Genomic DNA, 12,374 nt, shown 5'->3' on the forward strand with positions numbered 1-12,374 from the left:
AAGAGGGGAGAGGGCAACCAATGATCCTCTGGGCAATGATGTTAACCCTCTGGAGTGCTTTCCTATCTGCCCCTGTGCAATTGGCAAACCCTACAGAGGTGCAGTATGTTAAAATGCTCTCTGTGGTGCAGCGGTAGAAGGTCACCAGCAGTTTCTCATTCAGTTGTTGTTTCCTGAGAAGCCTCAGGTAGTATAATCTCTGCTGGGCCCTTTTGACCAGGGCTGCAATGTGGGCACCTCAGGTCAGGTCCTCTTTTAGGGTAACACCCAAATTTCCTGAATAGTGAGAGCAATTAATCAATGAATAAGCTTGCCTCCAGACATTGTGGGTGCTTCACCACCGTCCAATCAAAAATGGTTGGACAGCCATTTATCTGGGATGGTATTGTAGAAAGTTAGCACCCACCCCTCTCCTAGAAGAATGAAATGTTTTGAGAAATATTAACAAAAGGCAGAATATTATATTTCCCTGGAGAAATGGAGAAACATGCTCTTGGAAAGCAGCCCCAGCCTTCCTCAACAGCAGATGCCAGCACTTAAGAGATAAAGAGAGAGGTAGCTGTATTCATAGGAAAATACCCTCACCGAAGATCCAACAAAGGTAGGATTAGCCCTCAGCCACAATAGGAATTGCCCAAAGCTCCTTCATTGCATCATCTCAGCTAAACCACCCGCCAGCAGTTCAAACTTCCACCAAACTTCTCTCAGACAAACTCCTAGGATTTGTTCATGGCTCCATGGGAGTCTGACAACAGCCAATAGAATACATGTTCTTGCACAGGAACAGGAAGCTCAAGTTCAAAGCCCAAGAGAAGGTATAAAAACCCCTCACTCTCAACTCAATGTGTTCAGCTACCCAGAATCACGTCCCTGGTGGTTCTGCTTCATCAATAAACCCTCTTTCCAATCAGCCTCCACCCTCCATTTTGTCTCCAGTGCCTTTCTCCCGGGTTGCAACTGAACCAGGTGGGTATTTCTTCCAACAGTATAAAGACTGCTGCCTTGGGCAGAGGTTTGGACAAGAACAGGGGTCTCCTACTCCTGGTTCATAGCAGAGGTGGCATTTAGGAGTTCTGGAGAACCAGTAGTGGACATTTTTGGTCGTTCAGAGAACCGGCCAATCCCACCTCTGACTGGCCCCACCAACCCCATCTCTTCTCTGCCTCCCATTGAGTCCTAGCTGATCAGCTGGATCTTTTTGGGTTGCCCTGCACAGGAGAACAGAGCTGGAAAGCAGGTTAGTGGGGTGGGGAGGGAAGGGGGATTTTGCAGTATCCTTCCCCTGCCACGCCCACAGAACCAGTAGTAAAAAAAAAAAATGAATCCCACAACTGGGTAGAGTGGCACCAACCCGTGGCATGCCAGCAACCAGGCTGCACAAACAAAGCCCCATCCACGGGATGCAGGCAGCAGGCAAAACCGTTTGGATCACCCTTTCTCCATGGGACCAGTCCCTGGGGCCCAAAAGATTGGAGGCTAGAAGACCTCCAAGGTCCCTTCCAATACTAGGAATATATTCTACTAGCTCTATAGCCGTGCTTCGCTACAAAACTATGTGGTCGGGCTTAGTTTTGGGGGAGAAAAATAATGGGGGGGAAATTCTGTCTCTGCCTACCAGGATCCATCGGTATTCATCTGGCTAACGTCCTGTCAGTGTGTAAGAGAGTTGAGGGCTGTTTGGAAACTGAAGCAGTATTTGCTGTGTGAGCAAGAAGGAGACAGTAAGGAGCTTAGGTGTGGCTTAGTTCAACTGTTCTGTACTAAAGCTGGTTGCTGCTGGGAAACTGAAACTGAAACTCCTCTGCTTGTGTTTTGCATTTGGAACAGATTTCTTTTCAGGTGGGGAGGGGGACTAGAACTCCTTAGCATCAGAGCGTGTTAATAATAATAATAATAATAATAATAATAATAATAATAATAATAATAATAATAATAATAATAATAATAATAATAATAATATAGGAAATACTAATGCTGTGATGGTCATTTCGAAAAATCCTTTCTTAGTGAGCACCTAGAAGCCAAGAGGAACATACGCGTCAAATTCCAAGTTTGTAGGCTTTATGGTTCTGGAGATTCGGTAATGATGCGTGAGGGGTATTTTACTTTTATAGAGAGAAATAGATTTCTCTGAACCTTTGCACTTTGAACAGAGGAAGGAAACTAGCTTTGCTTCCTCTCTGCAAAAAATAAAATAAAAAATTGCTTCTGCATTCTGCTGCATTCACTCACGATGGAACTGACTGGACAAGTGGTAGCAAATAAACTGGCACCAGCCACTTGGCTCGCACAAGTGGAATTTGTAAATCGTCATCGCCCTAAATATATCAGATCCCTAAGAGCCTATTTAAATGTACATGTTCTTGCTCTCTGCTTTGTCTGCTGGCCCAGGAATTCAAAAGTTGCCCAACACATTTTATTTTTAGCCAGGGCTTGGATCACCTTACTGATCTTACTTCAGTCCAGTCAGTGCAGCTTTGTTGCAATCATAGACATATATAGCGCTGGGACCTTGTGCATCTCCCAGACTGAAGACTGAGGAGGCAGGTCCTGGGAAAGGGGTAGAAAAAAGACATGGTTGTGTGCTATATGGATTCAGAAAGTTTGTTTAAGTGGAATGAGGGTCATCTTTTAATCCCAGTGTGTACTGATCTGGAACCTTTGGCTGACATTGACTTCTTTAATGGAAATTTGCTTGGATTTGGAGAAAGCACTTTTAACGGTATTTAAGCTGCATTCAGCTAGAACAGAGGTCTCCAAACTTGGCCACTTTAAGACTTGTGGACTTCAACTCCCAGAATTCCTCAGCTAGCTATGCTTAAAGTTGCCACTTTGGAGACCCCTGAGCTAGAGGCACATATAGCAATATATTATAAACCTGTGATGGTGAACCTATGATTTTCGGCCAGTTTGAGGCCTTTTTCGGCCTCCCAAAGGCTTGAGGAAGGCTTCTGCAGGCTTCTGCAGGATTTGCAGGCCGAAAACTAGCCCCATTTCATCATTTCCTGTTTGTCCAAAAATACCGGAAGTGATGAAACAGGGCTAGTTTTCAGCCTGCAAAGCCTGCAGAAGCCTCCCTCAAAAGCCTCTGGGAAGTCGAAAAAAGTCTCAAACTGGCCAAAAATCAGCTGTGAGGCACAATGCAGGTAAAGGGGTGGTGGGAGTGGGTGGGTGGGGATTGCACGCGCATGTGTAGGGGGTGTGGGAGGGCACGCATTGACTTCTGGGTGCTAGCACGCGAGTGCGGGCTTGTAAGCACATGCACAGTTTTGGGCACAGGAGCCCAAAAAGGTTAGCCACCACTGTTATAAACTATGGTTTTCATACAATAGGGGACTGGACTTGCTAATACAAGAAGTTGTTTGTTCTGTTTGTAATACTCCAAATCATCCACTGAGGACTGAACTTAGCATTGTAAGTGTGACTTAACACCATAAGAGCAACACTATTAAGAGTTCCTCATCTTTAACAACTTTGAGGTGTTGGGACTTCAACTCCCAGAATCCCCCAGCTGATACTTTGGCTGAGGAATTCTGGGAGTTGAAGTCCAAAATTCTGGGAGTTGAAGTCCAACCTTCAAGTTTCCAAGGTTGAGAAAGAGCAATCTAGAAATTGATGCTTACAGAATAAAAGAACAAGAGCGTTGTGGTAGCCTAGCGGTGAAGCTAATCGCCTCCCTTTCGGAAGGTTGAGAGTTCAATCCTAGGGAGGGGCAGATATTTCTCTTCCCGGGGGAAAAGAAAAAAAAAATCTGCTGTGAACTCCATGTAGGTGTCAGAAAGGGCATCCGGCCAGTAAACGCTCAGCTCTATCCAGTCGCCCTGACTCCATCCCAAATTAATTACGGGATGAGAGTTGTAAAAGGGGAGTAAAGGGGGAGTTATAAAAGGACAATTAAAGGATTCTCCAGTCGTAAGCTTGTAGTAGAAGTCACAATGATGCCTGTTGCATCATGTTGTCGCCATGCAAATGTTGCTATGTCATTAATGCCCATTGCATCATCAGCATAACAGTCAGAACACATGGCCATGCTCCTCCCTTCTTGCTCCCCCAGCTAATGTTCATGTCAGCCTTTGAAGCCATATTTTACTTGGAAGCTTCAAGGGTGCCACATTTAGTGCCTGGGAAATTGGGAGGGGGGATTTCATGGAGAGTTGGACAATTAGACTCAACAACATTCTTTCTCAGAGAGTCAAGGACATGTTGCCCTGCACCTGGAGAGGATTTTCTGGAGGGATGTCTTCAGTTGGGATGAAGGTTTGGTTGGGCAAACCCTGTGATGGACTGATGGGTGCGTGGGGTGGCTTTCTTTTGGGAAGGGAAAACCCAGAACTGTCAGATTTGGGTTTTCCCAGATGTGCATTAGGACAACTCTAATAAAATGGAGCTTTGAAAAGATGCTTGTCTCGGAGTTCTCTGGTTTGGAGTTGGTGAATTGGAACACTGACATTCAATATCAAATCAGCACCTCTGTAAAGTTTTTGGTGGCCTATAGCAGAGGTCGCCAACCTTTTGGACCTCAGGAACCACCAAACTCATAATTTTAAATCCCAGGGACCACTAACCAGTTCTGTGGGCGTGGCCTAATTTGTGGGTGAGGCTTGGTGGTCCTGTGTCTGGCTGGCCATGGCTTGTATGTAAATATTGTAAATATTTATGTAAATATTGAATTATTTATAAAAAAAAGAGCAACTTTTACTCAAAATCAGGCAAAGCAGGCAGGCAGATTGAGTTGCTCACAGAATCACAGATTCATTCAGAGATCTATCTATCTGCCATCGGCTAGTTCAGTCTGTCAGATAAAATTTGCTTGCAGTGAGTCTGCACTGAATAATAGAACCTTCAGTCCTAAGGGAGGTTCGGCTGTGCTTAAAAGCAGAGCCAAAGATCTAAAGATCTAAAGACTAGCTAGAAAGCAAGAAATCCAACCATTTCCTGCTTCCTAGCTAATCTAAATCTCCTGGCAGATGATGGTCGGAAAAAGGAAAAATAGCAATTTAGCAGGCAAGTTTGCCAGGTAAGGAGTGAGTGGGCAGAGAGGGTTCCCATGGGCCATGTGGACGGTGCAGCCTTATGTTTCTGCGCAGCCTGGATTAATTGCTTTGGGGGGTGCTCTGAGGGTGAGATTTCTCTGTGGCCCACCAAAACATGGCCCACCAGTTGGCAACCGCTGGCCTATACGAAGCAGGCCATAAGAAAGAGCAGGTCAAAGGAGGAATGTAGACAAAATCTTGCTTCCTATCCTTCACTCTCCTTTGAGTCAACAGGATAACTTGTTGAATATTCTGGAGCTCTATTTCAGTAGATCGCAATAGCACCCATAGACCACAAGGATGTGATAGAAGAGAACACCTGTAGCTCTGATGATGTTACCTAGTTTGGTAATGAAATGTCTGCAAGAAAACAAGTTCAGAGAACACCAGGCATGCCTCCAATCCCCAATGAGCACAACTAATTAGTTCAACGTGTTGTACAATCCAGGCTTTTAGTATATTTCTTGTGTGAACAAGACTGGATGACTTGTGAATTTGCTCTTTTTAGTTTTTGCATAACTTTATTTTTTTTTTTCCCCTTCCAGCTCATTGCAGCTTCTCTCCCCACCTTCAAGTGTGCAAGTTCAAAGGATGTTAACGCATATTTAGAATTATTTAAAGATAGCTAGCTGTATGAACAGATTCTCTAAAAATGCCAGCAAGAAAATCGGTGCAATTTTTTTTTTCTTGTTAAAAAAATAGTAATAATCCCTCAGTACTTTTTAATGTTGTTCTAAATGTATCAGAACAGAATCTGCAAAGGGATTTGTCCCTATTATCAAACATGTTATCAGCTGTGTTCCTTGTGTCCTGCCAAGTAGTAACTTTAGCAATAAATAATCCACATACCTTTCTCTCAAAATAGAACACATAGAAGACAATGGCTTACTTGCAAATGGAAGAAGAAGAATGAATCTGTAGAAATCCAGTTTTATTTTAATTTTAAAATAGCCATATGGAAAATATATGTTCTATATTTTTAGGGGGGAGAAACCCCTATTATTTTACAAAATGTGCTTACAAATTAGTAGCACTAATTTAACTTATAGATGGAATTCAACATTGTCTGCAACGCTGGCCAGGGAAACATTAAAGAACATCCTGAGATTCTGAGTGGTAGCATCCAAAATTGCTTTGCAGGTTTGAACTTCGTTTCCGAGAAAATGAAGAAACTGTGGCCAGTTAGGTTTCACTGTTCAGTGTAACAATCGCACAATGGTTAGTCCAACCATCAGCCCAGACTGCTTGCTAATACAACGTTATGTTCTCCTAGACCAGAGGTTGGCAACCTGCAGCTCTGGAGCCACATGTGGCTCTTTTCATCCCTCTGCTGCAGCTCCCTGTTGCTCAAAATATGTGTCACAACCACCATTGTGCGACACCCACTGGCAATTTATTGAGCTTTTCACCCCCCAGTAGGTTTTGTGGCTCCCGGTGTTTTAATTTTCTGTGGGAAATGGATCCAAATGGCTCTTTGAGTGTTTAAGGTTGCCAACACTGTCCTGGACCAGGGATGTCAAACTCGTGTCATCACATTGTTATCACGTGGCATATCGTGACTTTTTCCCCCTTCGCTAAAACGGGTGGGCCTGGCCAGCGCATGCCTGCAGTTTGACAATCCTGTTCTAGACTAAACTCCCCCCAAACCTGGCACCTTCCAGATCTCAGCAGGAACCAAGACGGCTGGAGAATTCTGCCTATCTGGAGAGTTGGTTTGAGTCTGTTTCAGGCTTTTATGTTGGATGCAGACCCACCTTCCGCCCACCACTTATAATGGAAAGGCACTTCCATGCATAGATGGCCTTGGAGAACTACAGATCTTCCCATTCTTTGCTGTGCATTCATGGATCTACTGAAATTCTGTTCTGACTCACTTTGAGGTTCCCTGAAGAACCATGGGGCGCATTAGTTAATGGAAAGCCACCGCTCTTCCGTGAGCAAAAAGGATTATTTTGGATGCAAACAGTGCTTTCACTGTAGTTCAGAATAATGTGGACGGAGGTCTTCAGGTTATGCACGGAGAGATAACTTGCTTCAGGTTTAACTGAGGCAACACCTGATTTGCACCGTGGGATCTACTCAAGCTTTCCTAATCTCTACCTCTCAGAAGTAGAAAGATTAAGAAGTCAAACATTCTGCAAGGATTCTGCTGTTATCTTCTTGGGCTGGACACTTGGCCTAGCCCGGCCCATTTTGAAGGCTTTCAAGGAGAGACTTCATATCTGAAAACCCAGCTACACACCCAATGCCCACTCTCAAAAGTTGGCCAAGAGTCACCCAAGAGGAGGTTACATTCACTGGCATTCAGGAGGATTTTGGGTCTTCTTCAGCAGAGAGCTAGCGATGGCCAATGCACCACCTTGCACAAACCTCACAAAGTTGTCCCCAGCTAATGGCCCTAGAGCATAGAGCCCCTTCTCATGTACGGACTCGTACGTAAAGAGATCAACATCTACAGGGTTCCTCTTGGAACTGACCGGCTGCTCACAGTCAACAGCCAAGTCCATCCCATTGTTGGGCAAGTAGGCGAGGTTGGGATTGGAGCCGATGAGGACAAAAGCCATGGAGATTGGGTGTATTTTTTGACGGCCACTCTTGTCCGCAAAGATGCACTTCCGGTCCTCCGAAAAGCAGACGACGTGGTGCTCGGGAAGGCTGACGTAGTGTTCGTACGGCCCTGGGTAAGGGTTGGCCTGCTCCCTCATCATCTGGTGGACTTTGTGGTATTCGGGGTACATTGTTTTGGGGAGCTGGTTGAAGATGAGGGCTGGGTCATTGACTCGCCGGCGGAAAACGTGGATCACTGGAATGCTATAATGGTGGGCAAAGAGGACTGCGTCTGCGGCCGTTAAGCCAGCTCCTACGATCAAGATTGGGTCCGACATGATCCCAATCTCTTTGTTCTTGACAGCTTCTTCGAGAGCCGACAGTGTGTGATGGATGAAAGGGAGATGCTCGCCTTGGATCCCAAGCTGGGTTGGGCTATCATAGGTCCCCGTGGCTAAAACCACATTCTCTGCATAAACGGAGAAGGGATGGGTGCCACCCCTGTTGGTGACAATCCCATCAACCTGAAAGAGGCTGTCCCTGTTTCCTTGGGGTCCCTGGGATAAACCCCAGATGGACCGGCTGTCTTTGGAATCTGGGCCGCCATAGCTCTCTTCCAAATCCAAGTTCAGTCTCTTCACAGATGTCACCAGAGTTCCACAGACAAAGTTCTTCTTCAGCCCTTTCTTGGCCACGTAATATTGGTAGTATTGGACTATGTCGCCAGCAGTTGCCCTGTTGTTTCTGAAGCCTCTGCAGAACAAAAATATGGATCAGAACAGACCAATAATCAATGGAAACCACTCATAACTCATAATCAGGGGTGGACAGTTTGCTGTCCAGTTGCTGGGTGGGCATGGTCATTGTGGGTGGGGCCTACTGGAACTTCCGAGAGAGCCGTTTTTCACCTTCCCAAGGGTCTGGAGGCTTCCCTTGGGCCTCTGGGAGGCAAAAACAGCCTTTCCCGGGCTCTGGAGGCCCTCTGGAAGCTGGAAACAGGCCCGTTTCTGGACTTCCGGAAGGCCCATTTCCCCCCCTCCCAGAGCCTCCACATGGCCCCTGCACTTACCTGCACTGAAAATGGGCCACATGGAGACTCCTGGGAGGGGAGGGGTGGGTGGGGCCAGCCAATCGGTTCAAATACCGATTCGGTGAACCAGATGCAAATTTAGCATCTGGTTCGCCTGAACTGGTCCAAACCGATAGAATCCCACCCCCTGCTCGTAACCCAAAGCTAGGGTTTTGAGCTCAATTTGAAAGCATTTTAATAATGGATTACAAATAAATCGGATGAAAACATAAGGGGACATTTCCATGGTACACAAGTAAACCTGCTTTGATGAGAAATATGGGCGGCCTGTGGGTTGCTCAGAAGCAGAACAGTGGAGACAACCTGGAATGGTAGGTGAGAAGGACCTTGGGACATGGAGCAAAAAGGATGTTGCCTAGAAAATGGACAGAGAAGAGGGGACATGGCCTGCAGCTGGATAGCGGGTGGAGCAAGACGCTCAAAAGAGACCCTCCCTAGTTGCTTGGGGTGTAAAAGAGACAACGGAAGTCTTCCTGACCAAATTTGTCTGGTGCTTCAGGACATCAAATCCCAGAACCATTGGGAATAAAGGAGTTTTTTTTTTTTTTAATGAATAGCAGTTTCAGTGTATTTGCAAGAGATTAGGAAGGGGTCAAGCTATTTTCCAAAGCACCAGAAGGCCAAACAAGGAATAAAGGATGGAAATTGAACAAGGAGAAATTCAACCTGGAAACGAGGAGAAACTTTCTGATAATGAGAACAATCAACACATGGAACAGAAGTTGCCTTTGGAAGTTGTGGGAGCTTCACCAGTGGAGGCTTTCAAGAAGAGACTGAACTCCATTTGTCAGAAATGGTGCAGGGTCTCCTGCTTGGGTGGGTGGGGGTTGGACTAGATGGCCTACAAGGTCCCTTTCAACTCTGTTAATCTGTTAAACCCTTTCTCAAGCAGGAGACCCTATTCTATTCCGGACAAATAGCTGACCAGTCTCTTCTTCAAAACCTCCTATGATGGAGCACCCACAACTTCTGAAGGCAAGCCATTCCACTGGTTAATTGTTCTCACGGATAGGAAATTGAGAAATTATTTCTAGATTGGATCTCTGTTTGATACGTTTGTATATCGTTATTTCCTGGCCTTTCTTCAAGTGCTTTGGAGAATAAACCCCCTCTTCTCTGTGACAGCCCCTTAAATATTGGAAGACTGCTATCATGTCACCCCTAGTCCTTCTCTTCGTTAGACTGGACCTATCCAATTCCCTCAACCGTTCATGTTCAAAGAGTTGAGCCTAAAGCTACTGTTTACACAAGGACAGTTTTCCCCCGAACGCCATCACTCTGCTAAACAAATAATTCCCTCAACACTGTCAAACTGTTTACAAAGTCTGCATTACTATTACTATTAATCTTCCCTTCCTTCCTTTCACCCATCTCCTCCCCACTTGTGACTGTATGAGTATAACTTTGTTGGTTGTATTCTAATGATTTTTATTCTGTTTCCTAGTATGATTTGATTGCTTATTGTACCCTATGACTATTATTAAGTATTGTACCTTAGGATTCTTGACTCTTGATGAATGTATCTTTTCTTTTATGTACACTGAGAGCACATGCATCATGACAAGTTCCTTGTGTGTCCAATCACACTTGGCCAATAAAGAATTCTATTCTATCCTATCCTATCCTATCCAATTCCATTCCAATATTCTATTCTATTCTATTCTGTTCTGTTCTATACTATTACTATTACTTTTCTACTCTACTCTATTCTATTAATTATTTTCCCAAAGGGAAGCTATCCTACCTTTTCTTCTTGCTCAACCATTGTTTGAATGGTATGTCAGGAAGCCCCATCCAATCTCCTTGGCTCAGGGTGAACATGGATCCTTCAATAGACTAGACAGAAAGAAAGAAAAAAGAAAATTAGAACATAAATCCAGATCTGGAAATACAACTGGAAGCAGCGAAGGAATTGATAAGATAAGATAAGATAAGATAAATGTATTGTCGTTGTACTCAGAACCTGAGAACAACGAAATAAGGTGCTCTTTCACAACATACAACTGAACAACACCAAAAGACATATACAAATAACAATGTAAAACAAATTAAAACAATTAACAGTTAAAAACTATACAACCAGGATATATATATATGTTAAGACCACCAGATTCATAACTCTGCATTTAACCTGATCACAGCACTTGGGTAAAAGCTATGTTTAAATCTACTTGTCCTAGCTTTCAGCACTCTATATCGTCTTCCTGATGGTAGGATCTCAAACGAGTGGCCTGGATGTGAAGGGTCTCTCAAGATCTTTTGTATCTTCCTTCTACATCCCACATTATACAAATCTTCCAATGAGGGAAGAGAACATCCGCTGATCTTTTGTGCCCTTTTATCACTCTTTGGAGTGCCCTTTTCTCTGCCTCTGTACAACTCCTAAACCACACACAGAGGCAATTGATGTAGGTGGGTCCCTCCCACAAAATTAGCCAGAAAACTAAAGTTTGCCCCTCCTCACAAATTTAGCACAGGCCTCTCTCTCTGTAATACACAGTGCAATTTCTTTGACTTGGTTGCAAGATGTTGCATATAACCAGCAAAGGATATTTGCAAAGCAGGGTTTACGACTTTTGCACGATGAGAACTCTAGTAATCGTGGCTTATTAGCAAACCATGTTTTAATCTAAATGTTCAGGATTCTATCTGGCCATAAAGTTTTAAGGACGCTCGATCCATTAGAAATTACTTGTTCATTCTTATTATTTGGAATGTTTTTGCTAATCTGGGATTGGATTCCATTTCCCCCCCCTATTTTTAGACTTTGATATTTCATTTCCAATGTAGCCATATACAACTCTACCCATTTCAGTTTGTGCAAACTTCCAAATCTTCAAACTTTTAAGCTGATGCCAAATCTTCTCTGTAACACAGGTTTTCCTTGACTTACGATAGTTCATTTAGTGACTGCTCAAAGTTACAATGGCACTGAAAAAAGTGATTTATGACCAGGGGTGGGCTTCAATTTTTTTAGCAAGGGGCTCTCTGCCCTAATAACTGGCTGGGTGGTCATGTGACTGGGTGGGTGTGGCCAACTCAACGTCGGTTCTTTGCCCTAATTACCTAAAAAAAGATATATACCAAAAAGTTGTTTTATTATTTTGTGCATTTAATACTTAAATAAAAGACTGGGTGAAACCAGGCTTAATAGCCGTGACTATGAGAGGGATCTTGGAGTCTTAGTGGAGTTTCTGGTGAGTTACGTGATTCTTATTATTTGGGAGTTAATCCCCTTGGAGGATGGTGGCTCCGTCATCTGATTTTCTCAATGGCTGTCCCTCAGCAAGCGCTGAGTGGATTGTTTATCTAGCTTGCCACACTTTTACGAGGTGTGAAATGCTCTTGGCCTAAAGCCCAGAAGTTCAGTTAAGCCTATTAAGAGCTTTCCCTTGCAGCTTGTCTTTCTGAGGTTACTGGGATCTCTCCTCAGCCCCTGCGAGCCCACCTCTGCTTATGACTGTTTTTCACACTTACAACAATTGCAGCGTCTCCTTAGTTATGTGATAAAAATTCGGACATTTGGCAACTGGCTCATATTTATGACGGTCGCAGTCTCTCAGAGTCACATGATCCCCTTTTGTGACCTTCTCACAAGCAAAGCTAGATTCACTTAACAACCAGGTTACTAACTTATCAACTGCAGCGATTCACTTAACAACTGAGGCATGAAAGATTGTAAAATGGGGCAAAACTCACTTAAC

General features: G+C 44.2%; 1 protein-coding gene across 2 annotated transcripts in view; it reads right to left on the bottom strand.

Annotated features, from left to right (window-relative positions):
* Window positions 1-5,947: 5,947 nt before the first annotated feature.
* Window positions 5,948-12,374, bottom strand: part of OSGIN1 (oxidative stress induced growth inhibitor 1) — a 30,167-nt gene continuing 23,740 nt past the window's right edge. For both annotated transcript variants that reach the window (XM_087971723.1, XM_026690311.2), the window contains exons 5-6: window positions 10,415-10,506; window positions 5,948-8,333 (exon numbers count right to left, since the gene is read on the bottom strand). In XM_087971723.1, the coding sequence (XP_087827849.1) occupies window positions 7,328-8,333; window positions 10,415-10,506 (1,098 nt within the window). In that variant the 3' untranslated portion in view covers window positions 5,948-7,327. The remainder of the gene's footprint in view (window positions 8,334-10,414; window positions 10,507-12,374) is intronic.

This window comes from Notechis scutatus, chromosome 9, assembly GCF_049901735.1.
Source record: "Notechis scutatus isolate UNSWTSFEM ecotype Mainland chromosome 9, rNotScu1.2, whole genome shotgun sequence".
In the NCBI taxonomy this organism is placed as follows: domain Eukaryota; kingdom Metazoa; phylum Chordata; class Lepidosauria; order Squamata; family Elapidae; genus Notechis; species Notechis scutatus.